Source organism: Heliconius melpomene, chromosome 12 (genome assembly GCF_056956725.1).
Source record: "Heliconius melpomene rosina isolate 202511_hmr_F chromosome 12, ASM5695672v1, whole genome shotgun sequence".
Classification (NCBI taxonomy): Eukaryota; Metazoa; Arthropoda; class Insecta; order Lepidoptera; family Nymphalidae; genus Heliconius; species Heliconius melpomene.
In genome coordinates, this window is record NC_140400.1 from 3,298,256 (window position 1) to 3,320,020 (window position 21,765).

The 21,765-nt window shown below is 34.1% G+C and overlaps 3 protein-coding genes across 13 annotated transcripts in view; 1 reads left to right on the forward strand and 2 right to left on the reverse strand.

Annotated features, from left to right (window-relative positions):
- Positions 1-135: 135 nt before the first annotated feature.
- On the reverse strand, positions 136-6,288 carry LOC146533432 (uncharacterized). Its single transcript, XM_085194139.1, has 2 exons — positions 4,125-6,288; positions 136-3,938 (listed from the first exon to the last, which is right to left on the reverse strand). Exon 1 carries the CDS (start codon positions 5,694-5,696, stop codon positions 4,179-4,181), a length of 1,518 nt encoding a protein of 505 aa, XP_085050265.1. The 5' UTR covers positions 5,697-6,288; the 3' UTR covers positions 136-3,938; positions 4,125-4,178.
- A 130-nt stretch (positions 6,289-6,418) lies between these two features.
- Positions 6,419-8,964, forward strand: EloC (transcription elongation factor elongin C). Of its 2 annotated transcripts, none has more exons than XM_085194141.1 (4): positions 6,419-6,490; positions 6,829-6,925; positions 7,288-7,480; positions 8,304-8,964. In XM_085194141.1, exons 2-4 carry the CDS (start codon positions 6,832-6,834, stop codon positions 8,443-8,445), a joined length of 429 nt encoding a protein of 142 aa, XP_085050267.1. In that variant the 5' UTR covers positions 6,419-6,490; positions 6,829-6,831; the 3' UTR covers positions 8,446-8,964. The 2 variants fall into 2 exon arrangements, with proteins under 2 accessions (XP_085050267.1, XP_085050266.1); XM_085194140.1 differs by having other exon boundaries at positions 6,456-6,585.
- Positions 8,965-9,180: 216 nt separating this feature from the next.
- The window catches only part of Fak (protein tyrosine kinase 2 Fak), a 135,654-nt gene continuing 123,069 nt past the window's right edge, over positions 9,181-21,765 (reverse strand). For all 10 annotated transcript variants that reach the window (XM_085194136.1, XM_085194134.1, XM_085194131.1 and 7 more), the window contains 15 exons: positions 21,564-21,683; positions 21,161-21,241; positions 20,639-20,794; positions 20,129-20,261; positions 19,519-19,651; positions 19,135-19,276; positions 18,471-18,675; positions 17,934-18,064; positions 17,460-17,575; positions 14,916-15,032; positions 14,425-14,533; positions 13,658-13,731; positions 13,043-13,239; positions 12,668-12,778; positions 9,181-12,088 (listed from right to left, as the gene is read on the reverse strand). In XM_085194136.1, coding sequence (XP_085050262.1) covers positions 11,527-12,088; positions 12,668-12,778; positions 13,043-13,239; positions 13,658-13,731; positions 14,425-14,533; positions 14,916-15,032; positions 17,460-17,575; positions 17,934-18,064; positions 18,471-18,675; positions 19,135-19,276; positions 19,519-19,651; positions 20,129-20,261; positions 20,639-20,794; positions 21,161-21,241; positions 21,564-21,683 — 2,387 coding nt within the window. In that variant the 3' untranslated portion in view covers positions 9,181-11,526. The remainder of the gene's footprint in view (positions 12,089-12,667; positions 12,779-13,042; positions 13,240-13,657; positions 13,732-14,424; positions 14,534-14,915; positions 15,033-17,459; positions 17,576-17,933; positions 18,065-18,470; positions 18,676-19,134; positions 19,277-19,518; positions 19,652-20,128; positions 20,262-20,638; positions 20,795-21,160; positions 21,242-21,563; positions 21,684-21,765) is intronic.

Sequence of the window (21,765 nt, forward strand, 5' to 3'; positions counted from 1 at the left end):
TCAATAATTCAATTTCATTTAATATTGATTCAGATTCAATACAAAAAAGTTTAAACTTTTCAAGCAGCCAAATTCTAAACACACAAGTTAATTAGAATGTTTTAGCCTCAATTTAGGAATAAAGAAAAAACTAAATTGATGTCCAAAATATTTATTACAATGAAGACCATATTACATTGTTTTTATAAACCAGGTACAATGTTTATAATTATTTAATAGGCATTGCGAGGGCATACAGTACAAATCCATAATATATTGTTAGTACTACTATCATATATGAAACATTGTTAGCTGAAACCTTTTATATTAGAGACAAAGAATTTAGAACGTTTACATTTGAATTTTTTTTTAGATACATTATTTAATATCAAGTTTTACAAGTAACACATGTCAGTACTAATGGTTTTTAAATATGTATTTAATACAATATTGGCTACTATAACAATAAAGCAAAAATTGTTATATTTATATAAATTCTATAACATTTTACAATATTTCCTACAACTAGTAATTGACAGGTTAAAGGCATTATGATTTATAGGACCATCACTTAGAATTACAATTTTACAAGAAGCATAAGTACAATAACTTCTTAATATTTTTTTAATATAAAAAAATATATATTTTAATCCATTCGATACTGACAATGTTAATAAAAAAAGGTTTTATATTTTTTTGTATAAAATCTTTTCATATAATCTGTTCAATCTTGACAGTGACTCCTGGATACAAGTATTTTAGACTGATATAACCTGTAGTTATTTTTTATGTACGTACAAAAGTAGTCTAAACCATAATATCGATAGAAAAATCAAATGTAACACGATTAAAGAATATCTAAACATATTTTTTGTAACATTTAGTATAAAATGTCTTATTTGAAAAAAGCGTAATAAAATAGATTCTCTGTATTTTAAATAGATGTAGATTTCTAAAAATACATATATATTTTTAATTCAAATAACAATTTTAAGGCCCCTTTCTTATGTACCATAATTACGTATACCTAAGGTTCAGTGTCAGATGCTACGAGCAAAAATCGTTAAAAATGTTTTTTTTTCGAATTTTTAATGATTTACAAATTTTTCTACATGATTTTTTTATGCTTACAATATTTATTGTACTCGTAGTTTTTCGTTGCAGCTAACCAAAACTTACGCTTAAAGTTACATAAATAAAAAAATATTCGAACTCTTAAATTTTTAAACACAAAATAGAATTATGTAATTTTTTTTGGCATTACACAACATTATAAAAAAAAGTATAAATACGAGTTACACTCATTAGCAGATAATAAAAAAAACAAAACTGGGAACGAACATAACAACAATAATTATGCGTAAAAATATTTAAAAAGTAAGTGAACACTTTGTGTTACAAAAAAAAACAAATATTGTAATATACATACAATTTATCGTCTGTTGACTATGCAATAATATAGCTATATGCACTAAGAGGGGCTACAACAAAAAATACCCTTGATTATATAATTTAAGAATATTTTTTTATACATAAAAACCCCTCTGACAATTCCCAGCAACAGCCAATAAATAAATGCCAACTTTTATGTACTTACATTGAATTATAATAAAAAAAAACAAAATGGTCATCCAAGTCTTTGATATGTAACAAGGTATATAAATCTTAAAAATAATTACAAAAATATATTGCATATATCGTTGTATAAATAATAAAAAAAATATGAGGAAATACAAAAGTCCTGTGCTATTATCATTATTTGTACTCAGCGTGGGTTTGCACCTATTGTTATATAAAAATATATAATCAGAATTACTAAAATATCACTTGGTTTTCATCTATTTGAGATAAATTGCTGCTGTTATATGACTAGTTGTTAAGATAGATTGAATATGAATCAGAAAAAATGCATGTAAAGAATGAAAAAATTGATTAATAAGTTGAACACATTTTTTTTTACTATAATTTTTTTTATCACTATAGACAAATTAATAATTTAAAAACTAGAGCCCGTTTAATTTTTGTTTTTTCTACTGTAAAAAAATAAAGGCAGTTTGAATGTAAGTTATTTTAAATTTAAGTATGAATATCAAAATATGAAAATTAATGTATGAATAATGAACAAATTATAAATATATTTTGTTTTATATTAGCAATTTTTTTTAATTTAATTAATTAATTTAAAAGCACAAAATGAACACGAAAATGAACAATTATTTTGATGGAATGGCCCAAAAAGATGATTTTAAAAAAAATTATACATCAATTTATATAAAAAGTTTATGACTGATTACGATGTCCTTTAAATTTTTTTTTAAATGTCAAAGACATTTAATTTTTTTTTAAATACGAAAAGCAAACACATACTTCTAATGTTTAACCATAAAGATGTCGATATTGCAGCACACACTAACATTATTTAACACAATCGTGTTAAAAATAAACCAGCCCTAGCTCGCATGTATTTCTCAAATAGAAAAAAAAATATTCTCTCTTGTCACTAACCTAATATAGTAATTATATTTCTAAACCTAAGAATAAGTTTCAATTGAGGTAGATTAAATTTTTTACAGTCCTATTAACCTAAAAGATTAGAATTATTTACATATTCTATAGTAGAAGCGTGTATAACACTGGATCTTTCCTTATATATTCGTCGCTATTACTAGACGCCTAACATTGATAACGATAATAATAAAAAAAGATATTATGAACCACAACACGTTGCTTGAATTACATTATAATAATAATTCCTAACAGCATATACAATTGGCAGTCGGAGGCCAACGATTACATAAGTCGTTTATCCAGGACGGAACGGAAGCGAATTCGCTACCCGCAGCCGCATCCTCCCCGTCCAGAAATACTAAATATAGAAAAAGTCGAAGAAACATTTAGTCGCTAACGCTCACAGCCGGCGATGTTAACGACATTTCCAAATAATATTTAAAATACCTAATGTCAATGCAAATCAATAAAAAACATTTACAAAACACATACATATCTTGTCGGCCAAAACAAAACGCAACAGTTTGTAATTTAAAAATATTGACTCCGATCAACCAATTTCGACGCTAAAAGGAGAGCAACGAACGATCTTAATAAAAACTTGTATTATCTACATTCTTATACAAAGGCTTCGTGGCGGTGTATTTCTTAACTTACATATTAATATAATGAAAAAGTTCCACAGAAATATCTGTCTCCGATGTGGTCGTTTACGAGTAGTTTAAGTATAAAACACATAACTAATGAACATATGAAGAAATGTAAGGCACCTAATAAAGCTGTAACCCTTCCTTTCATTTCGGTCGTACCGCTCGTTTGAATTCCTAGTACATTTTTTACAGACTTCTTGACACACTCACCTAGTCACCTAGTCTCGAAGTGAAACTTACTACAACTTACATCATTTGGCTCATACTCCTAAAAATATGCTGAGACTATTTCTTTAAGTTTCTCTTTTCTTCCGTATAATACCAGTTTGTTTAAATTCAAAATAGACGACATCAAAATAAGTTTCTTTTGTTCGCTCAACCAAAAGAATTATTGCTTTTTTTACGTTACAATATTTCGTAGGACAGTCCAGAATATAGAAATTTTGGCACATCGCGTTTAATGAAAATAATATGAAGCTCGCCGTGTCGTTGTTGTCTTATATTCTAAGGAAGCACTCGTAGGTGCTTCTGAGGTAAGTATGAAGTGTTGCTGTGCCGATATACTCAGTCTCGATGGCATAGCGCTAATTCTGATTATAACCGAAACTAGGTTCGATAATGACGCCACTCACAATTTAAAACTATATTTCCATACAAGGTGTAGGCTCTTTGTTGTACTCGCTCGCGTTGAAAGCAGCACGCCTCTCTAAAACATATCATACAGCCTGCTGCTTCCGAGAGCCGTACACCTGCGCACCAGCCCCGCGTCTCGCAGCTCACAGAGTTGGTCCCGTCTATACTCTACGAACGTCATATATAAACGCTATAAATAAACAATTTACAATTCCGAAAGTACATACACGACTAGATAACGTATTCATGTAGAATTCGGAAACATTTTGGTATACCTGAGAAGAACACACTCACTGTCTGAAACGTCCACTGCATTAATTCAGAACATATTTTACAGCTTAGACCAAATCTTACCTAGTGAGGTAGCTCGGTATCCATAAGCTAAATGCAGGCCGCGGGCCGGTGATACTAGTGGGGCGGCGGGGGCGGTGGCGGCGGCTTGGGATTCTGCGCCGTCTGAAAGGCCTGCGTGAAGGCGGGCAGGCGCTGGCTGGCGGGCGCGCGACCTTCTTCACGTTCCTCCAGCAGCCCCAGCATCTGACTCGATAGCCCCGAAGGGCCCTCGCCCGGGTCCAACAACAGGGTCTGCACGTCCCCGGAGCTTAGCAGGTGCACGTCCAGCGGATCGGGAAGCGGCTGCGTCGCCATGTAGGGCAAGGTGGACGGCGTCTGAGGATATGGCGGCGGGACCATATACACTACTGGGTATTCGAGAATTTTACTGGGTGATGATGGATTCTCTATTTTTATTTCTATACCTTCTAACGGTTCCACTTTTATATCTAAGTCTGAAGCTATTTCTACTATTAAATCAGAAGCTGGCACTTCAGTTTTTTGTTCCTCTTGTTTTACAGAGTTTATTGACTTCCATATTTCGAAATCGGTCTCCTCTATTGGATATTCAGTGTATGTCTCTTCAAAGGCTGAAGCCTCAGGTGGTGGATCCTTAGAAGTACCTACTGCTGCAGATTTCCATGATTCATCAGGATGAGCATTCTTAACATGGCGAACCAAGTGATCTTTTCTTCCAAACTTTTGAGGACAAAAAGGGCATAAAAAATCTCTTCTGCCTGTGTGAACAACATGATGCCGCCGAACATCTTTTGCTGTAAAAAATCTTCTGTCACAATGGTCACAGGTGAACTTTTTATCTGTCTCACATTTAGGTGTGCGACTCCCAGTATGAACTTTGAGGTGATTCACAATATCTTGCTTTGTACTAAACACCTCATCACATATTTTGCACTGTAAATTACCTTCCTCTGCAGAATGTAATGCAGCATGCTTCCGATAACTCAACAAAGATGTATATGATTTCCTACAATCTGGCCTGTCACATGTATGAAGTTTTTTCACAGGATTGTGTACCCTAACATGATTCGTAAGATGATCTTTACGATTAAAAGTCTTGCCACAAACAGTACATGCAAAGGCCCTAGCCTCACTGTGTATCAGAGTGTGGCGTACAAGTTTAAATTTAGAATTAAAACGCTTATCGCACAAATCACACGAGAAAGGAAGCTCACCAGTGTGGGACAGAACATGTTGGCTGAGCTTGCCGGGGCTGGAGAATCGCTTGTCGCAGGTCGTGCAGACATGTCGCTTGCCGCGGTCGCGGCGCGCACGGCCGGCGGCGGGCGCAGGCAGGGGCGGTGCGCCGGAGCCCCCCGCACCGGCCGCCGCGCCCTCGGGCCTCTTGGGCGGCAGCGTGGGCACTCTGCGCGCGAACTTAACGGTTCGAAAGATGTGCTTGATGCTCCGGCCCGAGCCGCCGCGGGCGACGTACTCCAGCTTCGTGGGGAGCTCGGAGGCGGGCGGCGCTATGAACGTCTTCTGCGCGGAGGGCGCGCGTTGCCCGCCCGCCTCCTCCGGGAACTCGGAGCTGTTCTCCGCGCCTTCGCTAGGGTTTGGTGGCGGACTGGCCATCTCGCGCTCATCTTTGACGCGCTTGCACTATATCCCCGATGGTTTATCACGCGTCGAAGTAGTATCGGCTCCGCGGTAGCGCTCGCTCGTCGCGATGGCAGAAAACATTTCTGTCACATTGACGGTCTGGAAGCCCTTTTTCGTATTCGTGTCACATGGTTCTGGTTGAGATTTGGGAATTCATCGTAGGTTGCCACTGGCACTCAATTTGCACTCGACTTGCTAGGAATCAAATTGACTCAAAAACAGAAAGAATAATAGAAAAACTTTGAAAATTTGACTTTTTTCAAAGAAATACGTAGCGGTTGACATCGAAATGTCAAAATAATGAAATGAAGCCAAAAGCCATGTCAAAAAAAATCCGCCGAATTGTAATTCGTCGTGGATAGCTACTTGCTTAGTGGTGCCAATTTGTTAAATTATAAATATTTTTTTATAAATCTTTGAAATAATTCAGTTTTTAAATATGTACTTTACATAAGAATTTTACTTATTTTAGAAATATTAGAACTGCATAATATTCGGGACCAGTTCCCGAATGCTAACCTTGAACTATTTGTCAAATCAATATTCATATTGTACTACCTGTACCTTTTTCCTTTCTATTTTATTAATACAGAGTGGTAAAACTTAATACGGCACCATTGTAACGTAAATGGTAATAATACAAATAATTTAGTTATATCTTAAATAACTTATATTTTTTTAATCTATGCTATCTTATTTTACATATATTGGCAGCACCACAGCTGTGCAAAATTTATGAATTTTAAAGCTGTCAAACATTTTTAATAGTGAGTAACCTGTTTTATTACATTCATATTTATACTTTTAATTTAACCAAACCTTAGTATTATTTTAATCTCAATTCAATTACAATATAAAGCTAGTAAGTTAAGTTTAACAAACAAAGTCTATGTAGCATGGCGCTCCTTATTTTTTACTTCACAAATTACTTACACTCATCCTCTTATTATATTAATAGATTTATTATTTTAATTTATATTTATATGATTTTTTTGACTATTATTTGAAATTTTAATTTACAATTAATATTAAAATATTACCTTAATTTAAATTCGTCTCCGTATAAGATGTGTTTATTAATTTTGTTAAAAATATTCATTTTTAGAAAATGTCTGAAAGTGCAGGATCAGCTCCACCCTCTGCAGCACCTTCAGCCGCTAGCGTGGCTGAAGAACAACGTTCTGGAACAGCCACTGGTTCAGGTGTAAAACTTATATGTTTAGTAAAAATATATGACTTGTATTACAAATAATATACCTAATAGTTGTATATAAAAAATATATTTTATATTAATATTATATGATGGAGAAGCCTTAGTGGTATAGACAAAGTCTGTCTGCAAATGTGATAGTTATGAATTAATATAATTATATTAATTTCTCAAATCTGATAGACAAAGTGTGATGTTGAGTTTCAGTATCTCTAATAGTGCAATATCTCTAATATTGAGCTAAAAATGTGGAATGGGGTGTCACATTAATTCTCTCCGTCTATCCTGGTAACTGCGGGATACATCATCAAGCTATGAAAAGAAAGTGTTTTTACAATTCAAGAATATTTCCAGGTTCAGAAGAAAAAGTGTTTGGAGGATGTGAAGGTCCAGATGCCATGTATGTAAAACTAGTATCTTCAGATGGTCACGAATTCATTGTGAAACGCGAACATGCACTTACCTCTGGCACAATCAAGGCTATGTTGAGCGGACCTGGACAGTTTGCTGAGAATGAGGCTAATGAAGTTAACTTTAGGGAAATACCGTAAGTATAATTATATTTTAAAGAAAGAGGAACACTCATATCATATAAAAAAAATGGCACCACCAAAAAAACAACAATAAATGATTAATACTATTTTTCATCAAAATGAAACAATTTCAGAAAAGGGAACTACTTTGCCTCAAATCAACATTAGATGATTTTGATTTGTTTGTTCTTAGAACTGTTATGTCACTTATATAATATTACACAAAAAATATGCAAATCATTTTTTTGGTGCCTGTATATATAGAACTACCCTATAAATTTTATTATAATTTTCAAATAGGATAATCAAAAATTCCTTTAATGAAGATGTTTTCAGTTAGTTACATACAATGTAATAAGCAGATGATATTTTGCTCTTTTGTATTTAAAAATATAAATCAATAAAAAAATATTAAGTTATTATTATTTTTTTGTTGACACTATTTTTGTCATTATGATGACATATTTGTATGTTTGTTCAGTTTTACATTAGATTGTTTAACAAATAATTTAATGAAAATTTGTTTAACAAATAATTTAATGATTTATGTACGTACAATCCTGAAATTTTTAGGAATGATGCAGATAAATAATTTTCATAGTATCATATTTTCCCTAACATATAACTGCTTAACTAGAAGAGAATCCATGGTAGACGTCACCTCCCTTTTTAGAGATATCGCATACTGTGGCGGAACCCAACGCCGCGCTTGTCTTAACGAAACAGTAACAGATAATGAGATTAATTTTAAATAAAAACATTACTATAATGGGGATCAAAATCTACGTTTAATTTTGTATGTCTCCTTCAAGTAAATTTTAATTTTGATGTTTTCAGATCTCACGTTTTACAGAAAGTGTGCATGTACTTCACATACAAAGTGCGCTACACTAACTCCTCCACTGAGATCCCCGAGTTCCCCATCGCACCAGAAATCGCTTTGGAACTCCTTATGGCGGCAAATTTCCTTGATTGTTGAATATTTTCAATAAAACAATAGACTATAATTGTTTTTTATAATTTTTCTTTAGAAACTTGCAATGTAAAACAAAATAATACTTTCAAATACATAATAAGTTGAGACTTAATGCATGGAATCACAAAATCGTTAATTTTACTATTAAATATATAAATAGATGATCTTGTATTTCTTCTAGGATATTCAATTCATGATAATAGTTTTTCAACACCAGTAATAGTATCATTGTATTGGTTATATTAAAAATGTTTTTTTCTATAACGAAATAAAAAAGTTTTTTTTATATAATGAGAATTACAATGTGATTTAACCTGTTAACCGGGGAATTAGCATCGCCAATATGATGGCATATATATAACCACTTTAAGATTTAATAGATAAGAACAACGTAGAACGTAATGCGTTCAATATATTACGATTAATTTCCATGAGTTAAGCATTTTACTTGAATTTACACGTAATTGATAAACTTACATGTATCGCTGCTGTTTTTTGTAATAAATTGATTACTTAAATTAATGGTTAGTCTTTTATTTTGAAATTTGAGTATCACCATGTAGATACATTATGGGTATGTTCTGTGTGCTCTTAATTTTTTTTATACAAATTAGTATAATTTAGGTATTTTTTATTAGATTAACCATTTTTATTACGAAAATTTTAGTTTCGTGTTGTATACAGAAATATAGTAAAATGGTGAACGAAGGGATAAGCAAAACAAAATAAAACACAAGCTGACCTGTCCTTTATTCAGTTTAATGAGTAAACAAAATCCAGTCCACGTCATATACGACCTATGAAAGAGTCGTATGTCGACTCTCCTCTCTCTGTCTTACATACAGAGAGCGAAAGAGAACGAACCAACTACTCTCCACTGATCAAGAACGATTCATCAATAAATAAATTCTGATACAATTATAAACGCATCTACTGCTATTTCTTTTGAGATCTACGCTTATTATTTAACTTTGGATAAAAATTAAAATAATTATGGACAATCGCATCGTTTTGTACATTTTTACAAAGTATAAGGTTTAGTGGAAATACTGAGTACGAAACTAAATGCTGAGTTGTGACGCTGCTCCTAAACAAGGCCGGATTGAACTTTTAAACAAGAGTATTTCTTATAGTAACACGACTTTCTTTAGCAAATGTATTTTTTCTTATATACTTAAAACTGTATTTTTTAGATATTATTAGAGGTTCCACAGATAAGTTAAACCCGACCCTGCTCTTAACTACTCGTAAACTAAAATATACATTTAATACAGTAAGATTACAAATAATACTTTAATAAACACCAAACTGTTACATAGCGTTCAATATTTATTGTTCTGAGGCAGTTTAAAATAAATCCGTCGTAATTGCACGATACGATTATTCGATTATATTCGCTACACAAATATCGATTTTATTACAAAACTCGATAAAAAACATTGTATTGTCGTACATTGCAAATTATAACGAGACATTTCTTCTGGATAGCGTTCTGAATACAATTAACTAAAAATATAATAAACCAATACTTATAAACGATTTTTTTTATATTATTATTTAACTTAAGAACGCGATCCAGTAGTTATATAAATTTACATGAAAATAAAAGTATAGCATAAAACTAGTCACTTATAAACCGTGGAATGAGACTCTTTAGAGTTTTAAAAAACTCTTAGAGTTTTAAAAAAGTATACAAAATTAGGTCGTTTATTGGCAATATTATCACAAATCAATATTATCCATGTTTTATTTTGCAGTCTGAGAGGCGATCGTGAAAAATAATAATAATTATGAATAATAAATTTTCGAGATATATTTAGAGATAGTACATTTTTCTATGTATGTTTTATATAGATATGTATGCGTATGCATGTAAAATGAAGAGCGATTATTAATAATAAACAATATTTTCTTAGTACAAATCGATATAATTTCGATTATAACCAAAAAAATAGTTACGAACATAACTTAATCATACTAATAAAGATTATTAATAATCGCTCATTAATGACATCTATAGAAGCAACACGATAATAAGAAGTAAAATAATATCGATGATATGTAAATATTTACTATATGTATGTGAAAATTACAAAAATCTCAAAGAGATTCAAAATGAAGAAAAATCGAAGTAGTTTAAATGAAATTAAAAGAAAGAAAAAAATACAATATTATTAACAAACGACTGAAAATTATGACATAGTCTCTTTCTATTTGTTCAAATTATAAATGGATAGCGATGTAGATAAAATAATGTAAATAAAAATTTAATTACTGAACGAAAGTTTAATTTAATGATTTAAACTACCAAAACCATCTCAGATTGATGAGCTTTGCTTTTATGTAAATGACAATGATGATAATGATTGAACATCACGATCCACTACACATTTAAAGCTTTGCGCGTACCAAACGAAAAAGAACGTATATTCTAATATAATTAGAAAAAAATCAAATATACATAAACTTTGAATATAGAAAACAAAAAATAAATCATTCACTCTATTGACTTCACTCGAAAAGAAAAAATAGTTTAAAACAAGGAGTGTATGTAAAAAATATATTTAGACATTCATTTTACATAAAAGCAACAGCATTTACCAAATAAACGATAAACTATGAAAGTCCAATAAATAAACATACACCGAATCCACACATTGGACAAAAAGAAAAAAAAAGACTTGGCCCAATATTAGACGAGAAAAAAATAAGATAAAATACTTTAGGCCAATGTTGGGCCAACTTCATTTCCATAGATTTTGTATAAAACATTGAGGCCAATGTTTAGATTCGGGACTCATAAATATTTGAGCAATCAATAGATTGTCTTTACGAAGCTATAATGACTACGTCGCTTCTAAATGAAACCCACATTATAAGTACTATTTTGTAGTTAGTGGGTGATTATGAATTATAATCTTAAAACAAAGAAATTCATGAGTAAAGAAAGAAAATAATAAAAACAAGAATAACATACATATGTATAAATGTAACTTATTATAATCAAATTAATAATCTATAATCACCCACCAAACAATTTATCATAGCCGTAATAAAGTACACCTACAAGAAATAAATCTCTTTCTAGCCTTGATCCGAATGATCGACCATTTTTTTGCTAATCGAATAAATCGGAGGCGAATCGATTTTCGCTATCGCTTGCACTCTACTTTTGACAGAATCGATTGGAATATCGATTTTGGAGTCATCACACGACTGTGAGTGTTGGAAGGGCGGGGGTTCGTTTCCGTATATGTGTTGTTCTCGAACATTCCCGTATAAATTGTAATTTTGTATGAGAGTGGAGACGCGATTTGACGTAATGGGGAGACTATTGTGTTCTTTTGTTGTGTGGTCTGTGAAGTGTGTGGTTCCAGTGGTTACAGGTTGGTTTATCTTGAAGTCCGGTTTGGTTTCAGTTTCCAGTGACCCTTGTGGACCAAGTGTAGGTGGCGTGGGTGTGGGAGTGGGGGTGAGGGTGGGATGGGCGACCGCTTGCGTGGGATGTGTTGGCGTGGGAGTGGGGGACTCTTCTCGTAGTGCGGCGCGCCAGTCTATATGGGGATGTCTTTCTCTAATGCAGTCAACGACATCTAGAAGGTTCTTGGCGTCCATTGCTAGTACATGTGCAGCGGCGAGCATGCTCCTGTATATATATTATTGTAGCATTAGTTTTATATCAATAGAATAGATTTGTTAAAAATAATGCATTTTTATTATTGGGATAATTTTATTTGAAGAGTATCACATTTATCTAAAATATTTCAAAATTAAATATTTGTCACAATTTAATTTTCAGATGAAAGTAATTTAAAGTAAAATGAAAGTAATTTAAGTTAGATAAACATTTCTCTCATTGGTAATTGAACTCAAAATTCCATTTCTTTTAGAATTAGTAACTTATTGTGACTGTAATTTCCAGAATTACCATCATTGAAATGTATGAGTGGTATGTAGCGTTCGTTTAATAAACAAAAAATATAGCGCAGTGGCACAAGCGTGTCACTGTAAACGCGACGGTTGTGAGTTTCATTTGCACTCGGTGGAACGAATTATTTAATAAGTGCATTTTTGTCGGTAACGAGGCAAAGCGCAGCGATGAGTTCCGTCGATCAACGTAAAATGTCTCGAAAATTCGGCGGAAACCGCATACACTGTTATATGCGGGACATAAAATATACATAGATACAGCGTGAAGATAAAAAAATAATAATATTTTCCGTACTTGGTGTAATCTTGGTGTAGCGTGGTGCGGCAGTAGTGCGCGGCGAGACGCATCGCCTCTACTAGCGCAGCCATGTCCTTGCTCAACACTTGGTGCGCCATCTCCACTTCACTATCACATTCAAAACATCACATTAAATATATATTTTAAAGTTATATTATTATGTGTATAGTCAGATAATAACCATTGAAAAGCATTTACAAAGTGTGACTGTAAAATCGACACTCAAGGGTTCGATCCCCAATCGAGGAAATGAAATATTTATTTAAATGTATATTTTGGTACATTTAAATAAATATTTCATTTCCTCGATTGGGGTGGGCCGGGTTGGGGCGGTGCGGGGCTGGGCGAGTCGCTCGCTCTAGTATCACTCACCGGCGCGCGCTCTGCGGGTACGCGCCCACGAGCGTGTCGACGGTGGCGCAAAGGGCCCGCAGCGCGGCGCCCACCGCGCGCACGGCGTCTAGCAGCGCGGGCGGGGAGGGCGGCGACTGCGGCGCGCTGGTCGCCGTGGAGGCAAGCCGCATCACGCAGCGCACCACTTCTGTTGTCGCCGCGTACACTGGATCCTCCTAAAACGAGATAGAATTTCTTTTATAATAAGATCTTAAATTGTAAATAAAAAACATTGATTATAAATTTACACATTTGATTACGCATGCACACATTTCGTCGCAGATTCACACGTGTGATCACATAATATATAGTTGTGGAATTACGTGCATGGATGTGTACTCATATGTGAAAATGTGCAAACTCCTGTATGTATTTGTTGCCACATTGTGTGCATGATGTTCAAACCTGTGATTACACATTAACACAATTGTTCACAAATTCACACACATGATTTCAAATCCACACATATAATTACACATCCACACTAAATCAAACATCCACACGGTATCAGAGATCAAATATGTAAATGAAAATTCATCATTTCCTCGAGTAATTAAATACCCAATATAACTAAATTATTATAATAATATTTACCTTGTCTTCACAGGGGGGCCTACTCTCTTTGGATTTCACAGTGTTCGCGGGACTTGAGTTGGATGAACTTGCCCCTGTAACAAAAACGATTTAATAAATATATAATTTAATATAATATTTTAAATGTTGTAGGGAACTATAACTTATATTTATAGTTTATTTAATATGTGTCATTTATATATTTCAATATCAAAATTTATTTATTTACCATTTATACACAAACATATTTTATAGTACGTTTTCATATTTAGCTTATTTATATAAAAGCTCTTGCTGTCGTCGACTGAACCTGCACGAAGTTATCGTTTTTTCATGTATCTCCTTGTCGACGGCATATTATAATTATAATAGTCATGCTTGCCAGTCCATGCGCTTTCCATACGTTCCATCGTTTTCTTTATTATTACTTTCAATATATATATTTATTGTGTTACGTATATGTTTGTGGTTGACTTTGTTATATACTTACTACTCACACTGTTAAATTGTGATTTACTATCCGTGTTATCACTACATACATGTACATTTAAAATTATGTTGAATAAATTCAGTGTTAAACGTATTTATTTATTGCGACTAACAATAAATTATTTTAAGCTTTTTTTAAAGTGTTAGATTATGAATTCATCAACCAACTATAATGGTTACAATTGCATCACGAACAGTGTAACAAACAAAAATATAACATTAACAGCTTTTAGTTACTTTTTTATTACTGAGTGTACCTTAGATCTACATGGAAGTATAAATATTTAATATAATCTTACCGGAATGTGTTTGACTAGTAGATTTCACTTCAGGTGCAGTCTGAGAGTTCTCTGCTTTATCACCGTCCGCCTCCGTAGACGGTGCTACTTGTACGTTTGACATGCGTTTCTGAAATTTATGGTAATATTTACAGTTACATTAAATAGTTTTATTTATTTGGAATCTACAACGATAGCTGTAGGTCCAAATCGTTACTCTAAGATTTATATTTGTTCAGCTGATCTGTTCGATTATACATCGATATATAGTTATTTTTGTTGAGACCCTGTTTTCCGCATATCCTGCACTCCATTCCCCACGCACTGGCCAACTTTCGAGACATGTGTTGAGTCGTCGAAAAAATGAATATATAAATGAAAATAAAACCGTTTAATAACACCCCACACTGGGAATTATTTCCATCCATGTTACATGCGAACCCACAACAATTGTGTTTACAGACAGACTCTGCGCGACGACGCCCTTTAAATAAATAAAAATATATAATTACCAAATTATCTTCCTGCATTTGCAACCACCGTCTGTCCTCCTCACTTTGGTGCTGTTGTCTCGCCAGCTCCGCTAAAAGCCGCCTCTCTACCGCTTGCTCTGTGTCGAACTCTGGACTCTATTATAAAAACGGTTAGTGTTAATATCCCCATTTATAATAAATTTAAGTATTTTGAATTTTAGATAAAATATCTAGCTTCAATCTTTTTCCGTAGCATAACAGGGCAGACATGGAAATGAAATAATCCATTCTTCAATTAAATAATACAAATTGATATTTTTGTTATTGTACATAAAGCTAAAACTCATTCATCAGTAAATAGGTATTTCAAATGTTCTAATATGAACATAACACGGGCATTGTATAACTTCAAAAGTTAAAATATGATGAATATATATTTTGTAATTAACCAACTGTGGTTAGTATTTTTGATTGTTTTATTTATATATAAGAAGAAATATGTGTATACCAATATATTTTCAAAACATAAAAGTTAATAAGTCGTATGTACATATATAGTGTTAATATAATTTTATACTATCACCAATATTTTGACAGGAACTTACCAACCACAGAGTTAGTTATTACAAATAAAACAAAAAATAGGAAATCACATTTGAAATACAACATTGCAGTAAAATCAAAACAAAAAATGCCGAAATAAACTACTACTACTGCATAAAGCATAAAATAGTACAGATAAATCAAAATACAATCTTCAGTCAAAATAAAAATATAAAATACTTAAATATATTTTCATATGTGATTTCAAAAGAAAAAAAGAAAATTAATTTGAATAATAATGAATTAAAAAAACACAAAAACCAATTTCTACCAGAGAACCCAATGGGCAAACATCAAACTCTGTAAAAAGAAAAAACACAGCCTCTTATACCAAATAATATTAATTATTATATAGGGATAAGGATGGGGTGGATAGGATAAAGGATTTATGTATATACAGTAACAGTCCTCGTGTTGTTAATCCTTAGTGTTGTTTGACGTACGGAGCCGAGTACTAGTGATGAAACGAATGTAAAAATAAAATGAATTTGGCTTCAATTGTCTGTGGCTTGTCGCTAGTTTCGTTTGCGTGAGAGTTTTTTGTGTTCTAAGTTAAAATGAGAAAAAATAATAATATAAATATGAAGTAAGTTCTATTACCCAAAACAAATGCTGATAATGTACTTTTTAACTTACTTTTTAATAATAAGAAATAAATTCTGATTATTTAATTTGATATTAATTTCAAATAAGGGAATATTCGTTATATCACCACCGAGTACTCTCCAAAGTATATATACAAAAAGATCGTAAACCAAAAAAATCCGGTATTGAGCATGCGCAGCAAACAAAAATAAAATCGAATCTACGGTATAATAAAAAAAAGAACCGAAAAATTTCGAAATACAGTGTAAACTTTATATAACGTCATTGAAGGGCGCATTCTACGGCATTAATGACAGTTGTCGAGAAATGTGAAGAAGAAAACTCTGTATTGCATTTTTTTATAATATTATTATGTTATATATTTCTATATTAAATTTACAAATAGTACGCATTAATATTAATAGCAATTCAGTTAAAAGAATTCTCAATCTCAATTTATACGGGCTAGATAATGAACTAAAATAAAATAACAAACAAAAGAACTAAACCCATGTGTCACTTGTAATTTCCCAATCTTATTAATATTCGCAAATTACAAGTTTTTTACTTAAAAATGACATAGTTTTGTCGTCATTGAGACTAAATGCAATGTTATATTTAAAAAAAGATTTACTAAAGTCGAGTTAATTTCCATAAGGATTTTACGACATTATATAAAGTTCACAACGTATGAGCCAATCATGCGCTCGTCACCTGCGTGTCGTGCGCCAACACGGGCGCGCAGTCGTGCCGCGTCGCGCACTGAGGGCGCACGTGGGGCGCGTGCGCATGCGCGCGCTGCGGGGACGCGGGCCGCGCGCGCGCCACGCCCCACGCGCCAAACCCTGCCCTCTGAGACACTGCGACACAACTCTTCACATTATCACCACCGAAGTCGTATATCTCCTCGACTAGAGGCGGTTCGGGCTGCTGCCTCATTTTGTTCATCACGCTGGCAGCCAAGTGGGCGTTGAGGGCGCCCTGGACAGCAAACTGTCCGACGTCGCGGTCGCGGCGGGGCGGCGACGCGGGCACGGAGTGCTGTCTCGCGATGGTGGGCGTAGGCCGCGCGCGCTCCAGCGAGCCCACGCGCGAGGGCCCGCGCTCGGCCACGCGCGGCGTTCGCTCCAACGAGCGGACGCGACTCGGGTACGCCTCGGACACTGGTACAGGCACAGATGCTTCGGGGACAGGGGGGTCGGGGGGAGCGCACAGGTTGTCACAGCTGTCTTGCACGGCAACGCGACCTGCGTGTGTCGCGGGGGTCGGGGACGGGGAGGGGGCCAGTGGGTCGAGGCGGTGCAGCTGTGTGACGGGTATAGGTCGGGTGTGGAGCGGAGGGTCGGCAGCGGGGGCGGGGGCCTGCGCGAAGTCGACGGCGAGCGTGTTAAATACCGAAGCGGGCGTGGTGTAGGCGCGGGGGTCAGCGCGCGGGTTGTCGCGCAGCAGCTGCGCCAACACCTGAGGGTTCTGCGCCACTATGTACGTCTGCGGCCCGCTGCCTTCTGTTGCTGTTAACAAATGATAATATGATATGATGATGGATTGAATTATTATAATATATTTCAGGAATAGTGGAGCTAATCAAAGCCTAACCGCTACTAATCCGTATCTCATTACATAAATATTCCCTTTAACCAATCACTGCCTTACATGTCAGGGAATATTCATATATTTTGCATAAACTTAATTATGAAAAAAATCCCACGTATTATGCAACTAATAAACACCGTAGTGGCGCAGCGGGACCATGTCTGACTATTGTGGCTTCTATTCTCACTCGAGGTCATAAAGTTTTTTCACTTTACAATACAAAGTAAATTAGGGCGGCCCCGACTCGTCGACCATACTATCTTTACCGACATTTACCTCCGGTCAAGTTGGTAGCAGGTCTCGAGGGTTTGGGCGGGGGCTCGTCCCCCCACGAAGCGGCCGCCACTCGCCTGTTCTCGCGACGCATCGTATCCCACGCCGTGTTGTGCTCTTCTTGTAGTATCTCACTGTAGGCGAATAAAAGTGACATATTAATTAAGGAATAATCATATATATTCCATCAATAATTAAAGTAATGATATATTTGTTGAAAATTTGATTAAAGTGAACGGCATCATGAAGTAGTTGAATAATTTTATAATTATACATAATGTTAATTGTACACGATAAAAACGAATCCATTGGAAATGGATATAGATATTTTTACGTCCTTTGCCTTTTATAAATATCATGGCACTAATAGTCCATGTTCTGTACAACAAAATTTTAAAATGTAGTTGTTACTACTATTTCCGCTAAAAACAATTGAAAAAAAAAACCAGTTTCTGTAGTTCACTTATAAGAATCATTACACTAACTTTACCACCTAAAACAATAGTAAAAGTTCTCTCCGCACAATAATTCAATACTCACAACAAAGTCTCCTTCAGCTGATGGGCAGTCAGTCTATGAGAGGGCTCGTACGCCCAACACCGTGACATTACGGAGTATAACCGCGGAGGACACCGCGGGGGGAGGGCTAGTCTTTCACCGTTTTCCAGTTTACCTATCACGTCATTGTTCTTCACCCCACTAAAGGGCTTCACGCCTAGCATTAGGATTTCCCACATACATACACCTAAAAGATAATAAAAAAATAAATAATATATAATTATATAAAAAAATAAATAAACATAAATAAAAATAAAGATAAAAAAGAGATTTTATATTATAATAAAATGTAGTTATTATAAATATATTTAATTGAACACAAAGATACAAAGAACCCCATCTTAAAAATTAAGAATTTGATATCCAAAAGGATAATAAATTCATATCAAAATCAATGTTTAATTTTACAATTTAGATTTACGGTCGATGAGTCGTGGCCGCCCCGAAGTTAAATGTAGATAGCTGCGCAGATTTGATTGTACTATCTTTCTTACTTTCGACTATTTTCTTCTCAAGTGAACAATGCGCAAAAGTTCAGAAACTCTAACTTCAGAGCGGCCGCGTATCGTCAATATTGCATTAATAATAAAAAGTGTTTCTCGACACTATAATCAAGTAGTGACATATCAATAAATTTAACACTAACCAAACATCCAAACATCAGAAGCTGAAGTAAATCTCCGAAAATTTATAGACTCGGGCGCCATCCACTTGATGGGTAGTTTGCCTCGCGACGCTTTGTAATACGACTTGTCTTCCACCATCTTTGATAGACCGAAATCTGCTAGCTGCGGACAAAAAATATAAAATATTTTACTCAGTCAGTCAAATTGAAATAATTATATAACATAAAATTCTTCGATTCGCAAGCGTGGATATATTTATTCTTAAAACATTTTCATTTTCCCGGTTTGGTTAGACACATCATGGCATTACCATATAATACTGGATATATTACACCTAGACACTAGGTTCCCTCTATGTTATTAATCAGAAATCTTAAGTGAATATTTACTATAATTTTCCATACCTTAACACAAGTAGGTGTTGATACTAGTACATTTCTCGCGGCTATGTCTCTATGCACGAATTTCTTGCTTTCGAGGTAGCTGAGAGCAGTCGACAGCTGATATATGTACAGTACTAGTGTACAAGTTTCTAATCTGTGAAGAAAATATGATGTATAATTGAAGTTTAATTTAAAAAATAAGTTGGTTTAATTATTAAAACTTTGGGTTAAAAATCTTTGTGACGTCTGCCTTGTTTGGAACTTTTACTAAAAAAAGTAAAAAAAAGCTTATTCTAAGATGCTAAGATTTTTTCAAATTTTGGATTTGTTGATTAAGATAAGATAAATTTCAACCATTTAACTTACATTATCGAATCTTATATTATTATCACTGCCCACTCTTTTATCCGTATTGTCTGAATATTTAAATATTTATAACACTAGCTATAAAAACGCTCTCATTTCGCTAAGACTTTATAACGAATTATATGATAGGAAGAAATATTAGAGCTCTTCAAGCAGCAACTTTTTGTTTAATTTTTTTTTTCGGTTCAATATGATATATTTTTTTCTATTTTCCAATATTTTTCAAACACATAATGTATGAAAAACATAGCAAGATCAAACATACCTATGAGCATTTTGCTGTAAGTACGCTCTCATCTCACCGAGGGTAGCGAGTTCCATTACAATCCATATTGGCGGTGTGCTACAAACGCCTACAAGTCCAATTATGTGTGGATGTGAGAATTGCTGCATTATATCTGTAAAGAACGCACATCTGCATTTTTTAGACATCCCTACACTGTAATATGTAGTGACAGACACTTTTCAGCCAGCTTTTGAAATTGTTTATGGAATGATGAAATCTTTATATATGCACATGAGGGCGAGAAAATTATTTTTTACTTTCACATATGAATATTTTTTCCAAACTAGTGTTAAAATGCACAAGAATTCATAATATGTATTACCCAATGACTTCTTTAATTTTTTTTGATTTCCTTACTCTTACATAAGAGCACTGAAATACATGTCCATGTGCCTATATATTTATTGATTAAATAAATTTATTTCTATTCTGACGCGGTACTTGAAAATTGGAGAAGTAAATGGTTTGATGTTTTTGAAAAATACTCACAAGCCTCTTCCAGAAACTTCTCGGCCGTATCTAAGTCGGCATCGAGCTTGCATGTCTTAACCGCAACCGGCAACACACAGTCGCCACCTTGTTTCCTCGTTATCGCCAGCTGACGACGTAACGACGGATGATTCGATGACGATACACGGCAAGTACCTGGTGGAATAATTTATTTATATAAAATAAAAGTTTAAGTGACTAGAATATGTGCCTGTAATTCGATGTCCGCGAAAACCAAAAGCAACCAAATAACGAAACAATTATTTTTGTTTATTTTGATTTTTTCATTCACCACATAAAGTGATCTTAAATATTCGACTGTGTCTATTTAAGAAACGTTGTTAAACGTTGTTGTCGTTGTACGTAAGGTTGACGAGTTTTGGCCACTGTGAGGATAGCTGGAGGTGATTTTGCAGTTTCTTCCCGAGTGAACAATGAGCTCGTCGACTGTACTATAAGTTGCGGAATCCAGATATAAAAATATTATAAACAAACAAAACCCTTAATTGAAAACAATAGTACCTTTATGCACATCACCAAACTGTCCCTCCCCAATGATTCCGGTTAGCTCTATTTGATTACGAACCAATTCGTAATCACGAACTGAAATAGAAAAAAATAATGATAAAAATATAATTATAACAATGTAAGAAAAATATGAGGCCGTCATGGCGAAGGGGCACAAACGTGCTACGGTAAAGAAAACGGTTGCGGGAAATGAAATATTTACTATTTTCATTTCCTCCCTCCCTCCCTCTGGTATCGAGACAAAGTGCGGGTGCGAGAATCTGTAAAAAATGGTTCAAAATTAAAAAAATAATAAGATCAAGCTAAAAAGGTAGGCAATATGAACTACAAAATATCATTTAAGATTATAAAAAAATATTTATTTATTTCTATTTTTTATAGAATTAATGAAACTAACCAGCCGGAGTAGAATAATCAGCATCATCGTCAACAATCTCCGCATAATCTTCAGACAAGAGTGTAGCGGTCTGCTCCCAGGAACTGGTCTTGCCTTCTGATGAACTGCTGCTCATCTCCGCTGAGTTGTCAAAAATATTATTTTTATTATATCAATAATAAAACACAGTTAACTTTTTTATTTTATGTCTAATTTAGTGAAA